General features: G+C 40.6%; 1 protein-coding gene across 1 annotated transcript; it reads right to left on the minus strand.

Moving 5' to 3' along the window:
• Positions 1–120: 120 nt before the first annotated feature.
• Positions 121–15,283, minus strand: twf1a (twinfilin actin-binding protein 1a). The gene is made up of 9 exons (XM_039807634.1): positions 15,175–15,283; positions 13,716–13,796; positions 13,353–13,531; positions 5,641–5,736; positions 4,922–5,026; positions 2,602–2,727; positions 1,908–2,058; positions 1,634–1,755; positions 121–678 (listed from the first exon to the last, which is right to left on the minus strand). Exons 1-9 carry the CDS (start codon positions 15,197–15,199, stop codon positions 511–513), a joined length of 1,053 nt encoding a protein of 350 aa, XP_039663568.1. The 5' UTR covers positions 15,200–15,283; the 3' UTR covers positions 121–510.
• Positions 15,284–16,918: the final 1,635 nt, after the last annotated feature.

The following is a 16,918-nucleotide window of genomic DNA, read 5'->3' on the forward strand; positions in this document are numbered from 1 at the left end:
ATCAATAAACACAAGTGGGATATCTTTTCTGCTTTGGAGCACCTCATTGTGCAAACAGTAGGAGACAAATGTTCAACACAGACACAAAAAATTAATTGACACAGACTTAAGGAATGCAAGTTAAGAATTCGAGCATGTGAACTCAAAATGGGGGGGATTTTATCATATTGGCGCAAGTTCACATTAGTCACACTAACATCTTTAAAGTCTTAGAGCTGGCAACAATGGAAAAACCTCAAGCTTGACTTTGATAGGGCCTCTTTGAATCATGGTGAAATAAATTTGACTGTACTAACATACATAAATATGCTTCCATTTGGCAAGCTACAAATGGAAATTCTGAAGTGTGTCATTGCTCAGTTGTCCTTGGCGTGCATAGTTGGGTCTCTGGGGTACTTTGTGGGAATTTGAAGCTGTTGTCTTATTCTTTTAAACAAGCGTGTCAAATATGATTTTCCCCCCCCCACCACGTGCTCGGGGTGGAGGTGGTGGTCGGGTGCTGAGGTCTGTTTAATCTTCCTCCTCTCCCTCTGCGGGGGGTCGGGTGATGCGGCGGTAACCCCTCTTCCCAGCAGGGCCTTTGGGCTTGGCGAAGGCCTGCTTGTGTGCATGCTGCTTGGGATGCACCTCCTCGTACAGGAAATCACCGGTCAATTCATCACCATTGTCAATCTCCAACTGGTAAACAGACAAAAAAAGTATGACAAAATTGCCAATCTTTTATCAAAATAAAATATCGTTGCAGCTCTAGATCAAACTAGAGTTATAAAGTGTTAGACTCTTAATAAATAATACCTAATGATGTTACTTCTGTATTTAAACTTTAATAGGTGCCTACTTATTCGGGAATATTCAATATTTTGAGGAAATTCTCTCAAGATGTAATATTGAAGTTTTCAGGGGCTTAAAGTTTGGGACAAAAATGATCAAGATGTGTATGCTGTTGACCATAGTCTTTTATCATGACAGGTAGTTTCTCACCTTTTTTTAAGATACATTTTTTATTTATTTTTTTCATTTCAACTAACAACAACAGAACAGACAAACACACTTGAACAAGAACAACCCCCCCTGTCCCACCCCCCACGGTCTCGAGAAAAAGAAAGAAAAAATAAACAAAAACAGAAATCACGCCTTGCCTAATCCCTCTCCTCTAACTGTTGGGGTGTTGAGGTCATTAGGGCTGATATTTGTGCTGCTGCATTTTTCCATAGGTCTATAGTCGATGACTTGGCTTTTTTAATCCTTGCTGTAGACAGCTCAAGCATAACTATGTCTAGAAAATACACCAACCACTGTTTTATACAAAGCGAGAGTGTGTGTGTGTGTGTGTGTGTGTGTGTGTGTGTGTGTGTGTGGGGGGAGCCAGCGCTGAGCTATCATTTTCTTGGTCGTGGTTGAGCCGGCTAACCAAACTTTCTTTTGTCTCCCAAGCAGATGTAATTTAGAGTCGCATTAAGTAATAAAAAAATCGGGTCAGTAGGAATTCGACATCCTATCACATCAGATATTATTGATGTTGTTTTATTCCATAACTCATGCACCTGTTCACACTCCCAGACCATGTGCAGGAAAGTTCCAGTTTGTTCAGGTTGACAGAATGTGCAATAGGGAGTGGGAATGACTTTCTCACCTTTTTCTCAATCTCAATCTGGAGATTGTTTTCCACCATGTCGACCAAGGGATTTTTGCAGCTAGAATACAGCATCCTCTCTCGGATACTACAATTGTACCCGGGCATAGAGTAAATAAAGACTGCAAAGGTAAAAAAAAAAAAAAATAATAAGGACAAGGAGGTGAGTGGACACAAAGTAACATTCAGGTCAACACACAAAAAAACAAACAGCTGTATAGAAATAATATGGGGTGTGTCAACTGTTCATAACAACTTGTGAGAATCCATTCACCTGTGGACTCTAAGTAGTCGCCTTCGTGGGAATGTTTGTAGAGGAAGAAGTGGTAGCGTGCAGATTCTTTAGGGATTCTCATTGGCAGGTCTTTAACCTCTGTTGGCTCAGTGTTGCACAACCGAATCAGCTCCTGTGAAGCGTCTACTTCCTGTTGACAAAGGAAATTAAATATGACTCTCAAGGTTGGCGGCGTGCGTTTGTGCCCAGGAAGTTCGTGCTTTGAATTCCAGACCAATTCCCGAAAATCTAGGTGTGGGGGGGGGGGGACAGTGAATAACAACACATCCCCCTCGTCTCAGGTGTCGGAGTGAAACAGTTCCTCAACAACTGCTGTAGGAGTAAACCTTCACTGGATAAATAGGCCAAAACATGCAGCTGTCTTGGGAAGCTTTTAGAATAACACAACAAAAAGGGGAACGGAGACAAAGCAGCAACAGTGTCACAATTATTCCTTTGTACTTTGCACTGATCTGGTCTTGTGACATGAGCCCTTTGAATTTCAATGAGAGGAACAAAAGGCTTTTTGGGCAAAATGAGTAACTAATTGTGTCGGTCTGTAAACAACTTCTGACCAAAAATACTCTACTATCCCTCCAAACAATAATGAAAGACACGAGAATTGATTTGCTTATTCCAATTATTGATCCTTCAAAGTCTCCTACTCACTCATGATTCGCTCTTAGGAACTCACCAGCTGTACGTAATTGATTCTTTTGTCCCTAAAGCGTTCAAGTGCTGCAACAGCGTCTTTGTGAATAGGGAAGGCCACTCCCTGCAGAGTCTGCTGCTTGGTATCCACGCTGATGTCCGTCTGCACCTGAACACAACACACACCACACACACACACACACACACACACACACACACACACACACACACACACACACACACACACACACACACACACACACACACACACACACACACACACACACACACACACACGTGACAGTTTTTATTAATAGGCGCATTTATGCAGAAGCTACTGAGTCTATAATGGGAACCTGTGGCATACCGTTAGTATGTGGCTTCTAACGTGTTTTGGACTTTATAGCCCTGTTTTGACCTGGTATGACATGTCCACATTTTTATAGCAGTGAGAACGGGAATGTGTCCTGGGCCACATTAAAGACTACTCAACTGTGAGCAGAACTACGTACTACGAAACAGAAACCACTGAGAGTGAATCGAGTGTTTGGATGTTATTATCATACTGTGATGTGTTGCTGTTTTTTTTTTTCGTTGTCTGAATTAGCAGATGTAAAAAACTAAACTAACCACAGAGATTCAGTTAGAATTAAGTTACAAACCTACTGAAAGCTGAACACACAGAGACTTTGGTCTTTAAATTCAATCATATGAGGGGACAAAAATCAATGTTTCCACTCATGATAATGACTTGTGGATAGGTGAAATAGAATAAACATTCTTCAGTTCAGTCATCAGAAAGTAGAAAGTGCAACAAGCAGCTTGAATGCTGGAGCGTAATGATTACATGAGGTGCTTGTATCGGCAGTGACAAGGCACCTCCGCGGAATCACACAGAAAACTGGAAATGCTTGGGGGATTACACTGATGGATTGCATCTATTTTTAGAGCCCTGTTCCCACAAAATGAAATGCCGTGCAAACATGATTGAGCCTCCGATGTAGCTACCTCGCATACCAAAAAGGATTGCGGGTCTTTTATCCATCTGCTTAGTAAAAGTCAGGCAGTCTCCAAGGCACAGCAGCGATAAATATTTCAAAGCCTCTTTTTCATCTAGGCGGTACAGATTAATGGAATATTATCTTCCTTCAACAGCTGGTCGACTGGGACGAGCACAAACCTCACTTCCCATTTGCTCTGCTGTTTTTAATTGACCACACTTTGGAGAGGGAGTGCACTACACAAAGCACTTCCATTTATGGTAAGAAAGACAGTTCTTGTTTGTGCAGCAGGCTGGAAGAGCAGCACTTAGAATAGGTAGTTTCTTTATGAAGAAGAACAGTTTATCTGGGTTACAGTTCCAGAAAGGTTGAAAAGTGAAACTTCATATGGTGTTTTTATTTTTTTTTATACTTTGTGTCTGGTGGAGTCCATCTGGCACCCTAAAGCCCTGCAGTGTAAACACTGCTGGCGTCATTAGCAGCGGGCAATGGATATCATATTACAGTATTTCTTCATCTTATCACTGCAAACAACAAAGGCAAAGCACAGCGATACAGCTCAACTGTGCTTCATGCAAAATCACTGCCAAGTAATCAAACCTACAGAGCATTCACATTTGCATGAACCTCTCCCAACATGGAAATAATAGATTTAATCACCCATAAAGAGCACTTCTTTAATCACTTTGTTGCTCAGGCTGAATCCCTATAAACAAGGTTTTTCTATGGAGTTATGGGTGTGTTTTGTCCAAGTCTAATATATTCATCTTTGCCAACATCCTGCTGTCCTAATGCATCAGCATCTTTGCAGTGTCGATACTGCCGGGCAAGCATATGCACACTTGTACTGCTGCTGACCTTGTGGTGTTTGGAAGGATGGAAGGATGCTTCGCTGGCCTTCACTGATACTCTACACTGTTTCTGGTGGGATTTCCATCTCACACACACGAGATGTGATTAAGAGGAATACTGCTGTAAGCTGAGGTAAGCTATTTCCCCCACCAAAGCTTTACGTGAAAGGACGATGTAGCGCCATCCCTTTCAGAACAAGCCTAATCCACACCCACTTCAAAACAGACGCAAGCCATGCAACTTGCGGTGGTATCTGCATACACAAGCATGGTGAAGGGCTTTGTTTCCTCTATTATGGTGACGATGTAGCGCCATCCCTTTCAGAACTAAAAAAAGAGAACAAGCCTAATCCACACCCACTTCAAAACAGACGCAAGCCATGCAACTTGCGGTGGTATCTGCATACACAAGCATGGTGAAGGGCTTTGTTTCCTCTATTATGGTCTTAAATGGAAACCAAGAAATAAAATCCAAATGTCTTGTCTTGTCTGTGTGTCTGTGTGTCTGTACCTCATTTAGTTTAATCTGTCTCAGTTCCTCCTCTGCAGCAGTGAGGGGCAGTGGAGCAGCCTGCGAGGTCAGATATTTCTTGTATCCACTGAGAGTCATTTCATCCTGGCGGGGCAAAAAAATTGCATAATCACACATCATACAGCAATATTTACTGACTCACTAATACATCAGTGCTCATATCATCATACAATGATGCTACGCCCTGCTACACCCTGTAATGCCCTGCAGTGCCCTGCTACACCCTGCAATACCCTGCAGTGCCCTGCTACGCCATGAACTACTACAACTACTATTTCTAGTCATAATTCTATTATCTTTATTGTGACTATTATTGCCACTGTTCATCACACCCCCAACCGGTACCACCAGACACCGCCTACCAAGAGCCTGGGTCTGTCTGAGGTTTCTCTAAGGGAGTTTTTCCTCACCACTGTCGCCCTAAATGCTTGCTCTTGTGGGAATTACTGGAATTGTTGGGTCTTTGTAAATTATAGAGTGTGGTCTAGACCTACTCTATCTGTAAAGTGTCTTGAGAAAACTCTTGTTATGATTTGATACTATAAATAAAATTGAGTTGAAAATCGAATTGCTCATGTCAGTTGCCATAAATGTGTAAGACTGAAGCTTAACTTGTTTCAGTTAGGCTTCTGAAGCTTTGGGACTGAAGCTTGTGGTCATAAAAAGAGCTTTTCACATCAATTCAAGTGTTGACCAACCTTTGTGGTACCGAAAATCTCATCCTTGATGATCCCGCCTCCAAACTCTTTCTTCAGTGTGGCTCTGGTAGCAGCATATAACATTTTATGTCGCACCTGTTGAGAATATGAAGACAATTAGGAGATTTTTTATTATTATTCTTTATATTAGGTGTCATTCGTTTTGTCAATATGTTACATGGTTGTAGGGCTGGGCATCGTTCAAAATCTTTCAATGCCAGTTCCTTAACAATACTTTTTTCGATACCATATGTTTAAAAATCCATTTCAACATCAACAAAAATATATTAAAACACAAAACTTTTATTTTCCAGCTTAATTGTGAATAAAAAATCTGGTAACACTGCTCACTCAAAGTAACATTAATAAAACTGGTTGTGCTTTTGGATAGGGTGCGCCAGTCCGATACTAATTTTAAAATTAACAAAAAAAGAGAAACCTTTTTGCCAAAACATGAACATATTATAAATAATAAATAAATGACACTGTGTACAGGCTAATATTGAACTAACTAAAATGCAAAAGAATGTAGACAACAAAGACTTTTTAGTGCAAACTGCATAATGACACAAACCTTTAACAATAAACTTGGTGACTGCCCTGTTGTCAACATTGAACTAATGGAGAACTAACTTAAGTGCAAAGGAATGGATTTGAATTGCCTTTTTGCTGAAAGGTGCTGTAGAAATAAAGTTGCCTTTCCTTACAACCTCAGCCTGTCAGTCAGTCATCGGGGGATAGAAACCACTGTTGTGCCTGCTTGTCTCAGAGGAAGTGTAAAACAACAGCACCGCGACCTCTTTCGGCTCACCTTTAATATCATATCGCAGCAAACTGTCTGCGTGAAGTTTTGAAAAACTGTAACCACACTTGAAACCACTTTATCGGCATCGCCGTGACTCACTGTGACTTCAACAAAACTGCAGAGCCGATGTAGTTTACTCCGTCTGCACCTCTGCGCGTGTGTGTGTGTGTGTGTGTGTGTGTGTGTGTGTGTGTGTTGGTCGGAATTCCGCTCTCTGTCAATATGCAGAGAGGACAAATAAGCTAGCGCTTACACAATCAGACGTTTTTGGAACCGAAATTTGGCACCGAAAGATAAATAATTTTTCGACACTATTTTCGGTGCCATAAAAGTATCAACGTTCGCTGCCCAGCCCTACATGGTTGTTTAGATGAGCTTGATCTCATCTTATCTATCTTAGTGACAGTTGAAAATAGGGCCACGGTTGCGCGACTTTGGCTACATTGAACGTGTAACGTATGCGGACCGTTAGCGGAGCGTATGTGCCTCGGAATGTATGTTTTAACTGGCTACACCTGCTGCACACACACGGTTTAGGATTGTGTGAGTCACAGGCGAGACGGAGAGTTTTTGCTTTGGGATTGTTGTGGTTTCTTCATGTTTTTTGGAGCCGGCACAGCGTGAAACATCAATCTGCTGTCAGCTGTTATCAGAGGACGCAGGTGAGGGAAACAAGAAATAAAAACAGAAACTCTCAAAATGAAACTGCCAATACGCTAATTCACAGTCATTAAGTCGTTTCCTGCATATCGGTAGTTTAATTTAAAAGAAACAATGACACTAATGATCCATTTCTGTGTAAAAGGGCTGTACACACCTCTCATAAAAAAATAGAAATAGAAGACTGTCCTATTTTTACAGCGTACGCACCACTACGCGCTGTTCTCGTGCCCGGTGTAGCAAGTTTCATTGATTATAGTGGAAGCGTATGTTGGAACGTCCACTCGTTACGCGTGCAATGTAGCCAGCACGTCATTTTAAATTAATGGAACTTTTAAGGCGAGGAACGAGAAGCGAATTGCCTGTATGTGTGAAAACAGCTTTATCTCGCGCATCCAACGAGATAATCAAAAATTAAAACACACTAGACCACAGATCTTCAATGGGGGGGTCATGGACCTCTAGGAAACTGGTGGAAAGCCCACTAGTGTGCAATGCTCGGTAGCTGGGTGATCTCATCCGTATATGGACACGTACTGTAAGTCGAAGACAAGATCGACTGATTAGTCTCTCAGGAATAAGGATAGTCCGTACAAAGCATTGTGTCCTGTGCCCTGGGTGCCCTGCCTCAACGCAGCACTTTGTTTGTTAGCTGCTGCTAACTTTTACTCAGCTTGAGGCCTGCTACTTCAAAATGCCTTCTATGCCCTGTGAGGATGAGATGCCTCTCAAAAAAGCATATAAAAAAAATTGATGACCTTAAGGAGGACATCCGACGGCTCTCTGATGAGCTAAAAAAAGAGAGTCTCTTATCAGGCTTCAGGGACACTGCTTTTGGACAGTCCAAACATATTGCCTCTTTGAGCGCTGCCCTGCAGGACACAGTTATGTGGGACCCCCCCACCTGTCCACAGCCGTCCTCTTGCTCAACACCGAACCAGCAGTCATCCTGGAACCAAGTGGTCGTACAAAAGGCTCGGAAGAGTCAGCCTCACCCCCTCGCCTGAGCCTTAAAAATAGATATGCAGCTCTGTCCGAAGACACTCCTACCCAGCCAGAGCCAGCTCACACTCCTGTGGTTCCTGATCCTGTTACATCTTTGGATAAGGCACCTGCCGACACCACATCGGCTGTACCCGTTCGGGTGGCTCGCCACTCCACTAGGGTGGACCAGTGGCCCTTATCCCGTGAAGCGACCTCCACCTCCGCTTCCCGGCTCAGGATCCCGAAGGAGGCCGTTCGCAGACGCTCAGGGGGTCTTCCTCGTCCTGAGCCGGCAGAAAATCCCAGTGTGAGATCACTATCTTCATCTCCTCATCCACACTAATAGTGGGGGACTCGATAGTCCGGAATATCCACTTCTTCAATGCTGCCACTCACTGCTTCCCTGGTGCCACCCGGTAATTTTGGATAAGCTTCCGGGCCTGCTGCTCTCACTCCCGTCCTCTATCAACCAAGTCATTGTGCATGTCGGATCAGTTGATGCAGCTCGTCAGCATTCTGTGCTGACTAAAAAGGATTTCGTTGCACTTTTGACTTTTTTTAAAAGTTCTGGGAAGTCTGTTTTTATCTTGGGTCCTATGACCGACAATGACCCGGGGATCAGAATGGTTCTCAAGAATCTTCAGTCTCCACACTTGGTTAAGGTCCACTTGCACGGCTCATAACATTGATTTTATTGATAATTTTGATTTGTTTTGGGGTCGTTTTTCCCTCTTCAGAGCCGACGGGGTTCACCCAAACCGGCTGGGCAGCCGAATACTAGCTGCTAACGTGCAGCGCGCTGTTCAAAGTGCTCCACGTGATTGACTGTTTACATCTTGTACTCCTTCCCAGGAAGTTGACAGTCCACTTACAGTGACATCTATTAGGTCTACTGTTATCCCCAATAGTTCCCCATGTCAGTCTCATCTATCATCATATTTGGTGAGTCCGCTTCATTTTACCAATATCAATGACTGTCACCAGGGTAATAAAATTCCTGTACTAATAAATATGCCCACATTCAGAAAGGTCTGTGTAACACACAGAAATCTAAACAATTTGTTACCTGTTCGGACTTCAACCTTAAATCCCCCGCAAAATTATTCATCTCAGACAATGAAAATGGCTCTATTAAATGTCAGATCACTAACTAATAAGTCATTTTTGGTTAATGATCTTATCAGCACCCATAACTTGGATGGCAGCACCTCCAAATTTTAAATTCATTCACACTACTAGACCTGAAAAGAAAGGCGGTGGAATAGCTGCCGTTTTCTCTGACAAGTATAGTTGAGAGGAAATCACATTGGGGGATTATGCATCTTTTGAACACCTTGCTATATCGATCAATTGTGGTTTTCCGTTCCTAATTATTACTGTCTATCGACCACCAAAATCCAAATATGGTTTTCAAGATAATTTTGTTGAGCTACTGTCCAAGGTCTCTACTGACTATGATCGCATAATTATCTTAGGTGATTTTAATATTCATGTAGACAATGCAAGTGACTCCGATGCTCAAAACCTCATCTCCCTATTGGAGGCATTTGACTTCACTCAGCATGTGTCTGGACCCACCCACAATAAGGGGCATACTCTAGACTTAGTCATATCAAAAGGACTAAATATTAGTGTTCCCTGTGTGGTGGATGTTGCCATTTCAGATCATTGTTGCATTTTCTTTGATGTGTCTGCTTTTCCTGTACAGCAGAAAGTTACCCGAACAGTTAGAAAACGGATCATTACCAATGTTACTATTGAAACTTTTATGAACACTGTAAATAACCACCAATATCTATGGCATCATTAATTGAGGATCCTGTAAAAAACTTTAACTCTAACATACGATATATCATTGATAACATTGCACCTGTTATAACTAAAATCATAGAAAAACAAAAAGCCCCATGGAGAAATGGAGCAGTTGTTAGGCAGAGTAAAAGAGAGTGTCGCCAGGCAGAACGCAAATGGAGAAAAACCAAACTCCATGTTCACTATGGCATATATAAGAATAAACTTAATCACTATAATAAAGAGATGAAACAGGCCAGACAGTCTTTCTTCTCTAAAATCATTACTGAAAATATCAACAACAGTAAAGTGCTTTTTTCCACCTTTGATCGAATTATTAATCCACCATCTACAACTCCATCAGAGATGCTGTCTAGTGATAAATGTGAAGAATTTGCTACTTTTTTCAACAACAAAATTATAGCCATTAGACAGAATATTAGTGCATCAAGGTCTAAAATTCATCCTATCCAACAGTTTTCCAGGATTAGGATTTCTACCATGACTCATTTCCTCCCCATTGACCTAAAAAAATTAGAAGACATTGTTGGACAGCTCGGGTCTTCTACCTGCTGCTTGGACCCTCTCCCCACCCCATTTTTTAAAACAGTTTTTAACTGTTTAGCACATGAGGTATTAGATATTGTAAACTCATCTCTTAAATCAGGCATATTTCCTGCAGTGCTTAAAACAGCTGTCATTACACCACTCCTGAAGAAGAGCAATCTTGACACAACAGTCACCTGTAACTATAGGCCCATCTCCAACCTACCATTTCTCAGTAAGATAATAGAAAAAACAGTTGCTTTTCAGCTCACTAATTATCTAACGTTAAACAACCTCCTGGATAATTATCAATCAGGCTTTCGGCCTTATCACAGCACAGAAACCACAATTATTAAAGTTGTGAATGATCTGCATATAAATACTGATTCTAATAAATTATCTCTCCTTGTGCTTCTGGACCTCAGTGCCGCCTTTGACACTGTTGACCATCAGATTTTATTACACAGATTAGAAACATGGGTCGGCCTGTCTGGTCCAGTCTTAAACTGGTTTAGAACTTACCTGTTGGATAGGCAATTCTTTGTGTCCATTGGGGATTTTGTCTCTGACAAAAGTGCCATTATGTGTGGAGTTCCCCAAGGTTCAATTATTGGACCATTATTGTTTAATCTCTACATGCTCCCACTTGCACATGTTATAAAGAAACACAACATAAAGTACCATAATTATGCAGATGATTCACAGCTATACATATCCTTAACTCCTAATGACATGAATCCCATACACTCTCTAATCAATTGTATCGGTGATATTAATATGTGGATGTCAGAGAACTTCCTACAACTAAACAAGGAAAAAACAGAAATACTTATCTTTGGTGCTAAGGCTCAAAGACAGAAAACTGTGGCTTATCTCAGTTCTCTGTCTCTAGAGAGCAAAAGCGAAGCTAGAAATTTGGGTGTTATATTAGACAGTGATTTAAATTTTAAGCGTCATATCAACCAAGTCACAAAATCAGCCTTCTACCATCTTAAAAATATTTCTAAATTAAGGGGCTTACTGTCAAAGGAAGACGCTGAAAAATTGATCCATGCATTTATAACAAGTAGATTAGATTACTGTAACGGTCTTTTCACCGGCATTCCGAAATCAACTGTGCAGCGATTACAATTGATTCAAAATGCGGCTGAACGCGTTCTGACTGGAACAAAGAAGTTTGAACATATTACACCTGCCCACAGACTTTTACACTGGCTCCCAGTAAAGGCTAGAATTGATTTTAAGATTCTGCTCCTAGTATATAAAGCTCTCAATGGCCTTGCACCTCAATATATTAGAGACATGCTCATTATATATGAACCAGCAAGAATCCTCAGATCCACAGGCAGTGGTCTTTTAACCGTCCCTCGCTGTAACTCCAGAGCAGGGGAGGCTGCTTTTTGTGTCTATGCCCCAAAGATATGGAATACCCTGCCAGTGGAACTGAGAGAGGCCTCCACACTGAATATTTAAAAAAAAAAGGATAAAAACCTTTCTTTTTACAAAAGCTTATGAATAATAATAATAATTATCTTTTAAGTGTGTGTGTGTGTGTGTGTGTGTGTGTGTGTGTGTGTGTGTGTGTGTGTGTGTGTGTGTGTGTGTGTGTGTGTGTGTGTGTGTGTGCCTAATATCCTCTGTATAACTATGTATAACGTGTTTTATTTGTAAGTGTACTTTTTTGTACGAAGCACATTGTGTTATATTAACTTATATGAAATGTGCTATAGAAATAATAGTAATAATAGTTTGATTTGATTTGATTTGATTTAGGGAGTCACTGCAGGGGGGCCTCCAAATTATTAATTTTTGAAAGTAAAAAAAATAAAAAATGGTTTAAATGTGTCAACATGAATCCAACATATTATTAGCAAATACAAATCCCCACTGATGATAGGCTTACTGGCCTATAGTTAAGGTAGCCACTAAGATAGCCATCCACAGATACACTTCATCCTAAGGATTCACTGTGCCACATGTATGTTTAACATTAAAACATGATTTATAGAATTATGCCAACAATTATTATTGTAATAGCTTTGTATTCTATGCAAAAAAGGTATGTATAAAGGCTTTAGGTCGCCCCACACGTTATTTTAGGCCCAGTTTAATATGCAACCTAATTTTATACAATATATGTAGTAGGGGTTCCCTGCTCAGTCTCTCTTTTAGTTAAGGGGTCCTTGGTTTAAAAAATGTTGAAAACCCCTGCACTAGACCAATTCAGTCAAGACAGCAGCATGCACTGGTTGTGAAAAGATTTTGCAACTTCCAGGCAAGCCTCAACCTGAAGCACGGTGCTTTGAGCAGGAAAAGCACAGGAATGTTAAGCTCAGTTATGTCTGTCAGAAAGTGAATTTGAGCTCACTTCCACCATGCAGTTAGACTGGCACAAATATCCTGTATGGCACTTTATTTTGGCACTGATCTATCCTTGCAACATTCCTCTTTCTACTGCTACAGAAGCAACATTTGTAGGTCTGTTTGTCATGGCTATTTTGAATAGCAGTGACTCTATCCGACAAGTGGTTCAAAAAGTTTTAATGGAATCAAATAACAATGACTAAGGTGACGTCGTATGGGTCAGGCAAACACGGAAAATGCAAAACCGACACTTGCATGACAAGGAAACAACACCGCAAGATAAGCTTACATCACCTAAACACCTAAGAGGGTGAATTTTAAGTCCAAGATGGGATGTTATTTGGAAAGCACTATAATCGACCCATGTTTAGAGGTCTGTTAGGATATAATGAATGCACTGGATAAATGTTTTACACATTTATCCAGTTTTTTAAAAAGCAAACAAAGAATTGCTGCCTAGACGTGGTAACCCCACCGAACTGATACTTAAAGCAGAGGAGGATAAATGCTGTGCAGAATGGAAAGATCATCATTAAAGCCAGTCTGGGCTTGGTTTTCTTACTGTAGAGTGGTCTGGTGACCAGGCCAGGAAGACCCACTCGTAGCCCTGGTTGTTAGTGGAGTCCAGCCGGTACAGAATATAGCAGGGCACGTCATCCTCGAGGAGGGGCAGCACTAAGGAATCATACTCCTGGTCCCACTTCTTTGATGCTTTCCTGGTGGGACCCATAGTCAGCTGCTCTGGAAAGCAGATGTGTGCAACAACAATTTCAGCAGTGCATGGATTTCTTATGTTGTGCATGGAAATGTCTTGTTGACATTCTTCATGTCAGCCTTAGTAGAAGTTTAGGTAGAAGTATGAGTTAAGCATTTTCTTGGCAGAAGGAGCTGTAAACAAACTCTAGGACTCTGGGACACTGCTTACCACCCTCAAGGATGACCTTTAAGACCCGATATTGGTCTCCGCTCCTGGCACTGGCAAAGACGTCCTTCACATCGTTACCCGCTGCAAAAAAAGACAGAGAAGGGGTCAGTCTCCTACTGTTGGAAACAGATGCTTGCTTGACAATAACACATTCTTGCTAACATGGCCATTTTGAGCCCCTAAAAGCTTTGTGAATCTCACTAACCTGTGAAAACAATCAGATAGTAGACATTATACAGAGAAAAGAGAAGAATCTTTTTATATGGCTTTGTTAAGATATACTTCAAGCTTCCCTCATATTGTGTCTTTAAACAGACTTTGAGTCAAGAACAACATTTTCGAAACTCTTCGGTCCTATAACTGGGCAGCAAGAAACCATGAAAAAGTTCTTGTTGGGTTTCACTCAGGTACACTTCAAGAGTACAGATGTGACTGAATGCTGGCCACCTTTGACCCCAAACCCAGGCTCAATAAAACAGGTCTCTAAAAGAACAGTTTCCTATAACACAGACAGGGAGGTAACTAGTTAATATACCATTTATATATAAACAGGGGTTTGTCCTTTCAAGCACAGGAATTCACTTAGATTTTTCTCCATTTCTACATGTATTAGTCTAGTCAGCTATAGACATGTTTGTGTAAATGGAAGCAGTTTTACTAGGAAAAGACCCAGTAGGCTCTGCATAAATGTAAACATAAGCTTATGAGTTTTGAAGGATATAAAAACTTTAGTCTGCTATAGACTAACTTGACTGATTTTGACAGGGGACGAAACCAAACAATAACCAATGTTTAACGGTGGCATTGGGTTAGAAGGGGCATTTATAATGGCTTAATCTCCCTGTCTAGTTATTAACTCACATAATTTGCACGTTGTTTTACCTCAAGACAGACTGTAAACATTTCGGCGGTGCTGCTGCCATATATAACAGGACGTCACGCCCTGCTGAAGTCCATTTTTTATAATAACACAGTGCAGGTAATACCAGTGTGCTATTCATGTGTTTATGGTAAAACCGGCCGGCCCGCCCGGTCGATCCACCAGGCCAGCAGTTTGTTTAAATGAAGGCGTCGCCCATCTATTTAGAAGGCTAAACTAACGTCAGAGGATTTAAGCTTTATGCTGAGAAGCTAATGGCATAAAAGGCGTTTGCACTATTGTGAAAAAAACATGGAATAGCCGTGATTTATGTGGCTCATAAACCGGCTAAAACCCTCAGGGATTATGTCTCCTAGTCCTAAAAGTCCCCAAACAGGGCACCGCTGATCACTCACACACACATACACACACCACATACACCACGGTAGCTCAAAGCTAGCTAGGAGTGGCTAGCTAACTTGACACTAGCTTCTTATTGCAATGAATTGTTGCAGGTACTCAAAGCTCGCCCGAGAATCACACACCCGCACAGCAAAATATACAAGGACAGAGACATTGAAAGCAGAGAAATGCATCTACCTTGAATGCCCGTTTGATGTGACATTGTGTCTTTCGTCGGATAAAGGGCTGATGCAGCTGTTGAGACGAAACCAGGGCAGAGAAGCAGGAAGTGGACTACATCGACAAAACCCGCCCCAAGTCTTTCGTCATCAACATCAAACTCAAATCACATAGGTAGCTAGTCCAACAATGTATTAACATTTAACTTTTGTATATTTTATAATTTCTTAATAATATATATATATTAAATATTTAAACATGTTGTGCATTACAATGATAAATAATTAAAATGCCAGTGGTAGAGGAAGTATTCATTTCCTTTTCATAAGTAAAATTATCAATCACAATGAAAAAAACTCTATACAAGTAAAAGTCTAAAATCTAACTTAAGCAAAAACATAAGTACTATCAGCAAAATGTAAAATAATTTATTATGCAGCGGAATTACCTATGTAAGAGTGGTTTTATTATATGTTATTGGATTATACATTGAATTGCTTAAGCAGCATTTTAATGTTGTAGCCCCTGCATGGTCTAGGAGGGGACAATTTGAAATGTTTAGTACACCTTTGGGTAGTTTAATCTGTATTGCATCATATTCGATACTCATCGTTTGTTTTGTATGTAAAATCGGAATCTGCAAAGTAATATAGTCAGTGAAGGCAGTTTTACTTTAATCATGGGACATTAATGATGACACTATTGGGTATTTAAATTAGGATACAAAAATTAAACAATATTATTATAAATAATTGTGGGCAAAGCAGCTCAGTTATTTTTTTATTTTTCCATTTTGATTTAGGCCTCTAGTCTGTGTTAACGGGGAGACTTCCGCCTCTGATGGCAGATCTTATTTGGCGTGACCTTAATACATCATGGATGTATTAAGAGAACACAGTGTGACATTCTGTAACATCTGGAAGCCACCGCCCGGGCTTCCTGTCTCTGCTCTCGGGCCCTCCTACTTCACGTTAAATAAATAAATAAATAAATAGATTTTACAGCAGCAAAATCATCCTGTCACCAGAGGGAATCTTAGCTCTGTGTCATAGCAGACACAGCTGGAGTCACACCGGAAACAAGTGAACCTGTCTTCAAATTAAGGGTGTGTATTGTGTCACTTCAAACGAAGACTATTTGGTCCAAGTCAGTCCCTTAGGCAAACTTGATTTGTGATATTGGGTTATATAGGCTACATACAATTGACTTGACTTGACTGCAGCTAAAACTGGCATTTAAGCATGCACAGCACAGTTTAAATGATATAAATTATATGTTGAAATACATCCAAGCTATCTGATATAGGCTATGTGTTTTGATGGAGTCTTGTCAGACAAATATTACTTATTAGATGTCAAAGAATATCTAATTTGAGAAAGAAAGAAGCTGGCATGGCTGTATTGTGTATTTAAATGGATAAATAAATAAATATCTTTTTAAAGAGCCATATTCCAATGTACTAATGTCAATTTCAGTTAAATGGCAAATCAAAACAACAATCAAACCCTGAAGGTGTGTGGAGCACTCATTTTTGAAAGGAATTTCAACATTTAAATAACTGCATTCCTCCTACAAACGAAATAATCCAAACAGCAGCACATTGAATACAATAAAAAGTATCAAACAACCACAAATTAAATAACTGCAATAAAATAGTACATTCCTCAGTTGAATATTTACTAGTCCCGCATTGTCAGACCTATCTTCAGTCCACAGTGCTGTGGACTAAGAATATTTACTGAAAAATAATTTGTATTCACCA

The sequence above is a fragment of the Perca fluviatilis genome, chromosome 8 (assembly GCF_010015445.1).
Source record: "Perca fluviatilis chromosome 8, GENO_Pfluv_1.0, whole genome shotgun sequence".
NCBI lineage: Eukaryota > Metazoa > Chordata > Actinopteri > Perciformes > Percidae > Perca > Perca fluviatilis.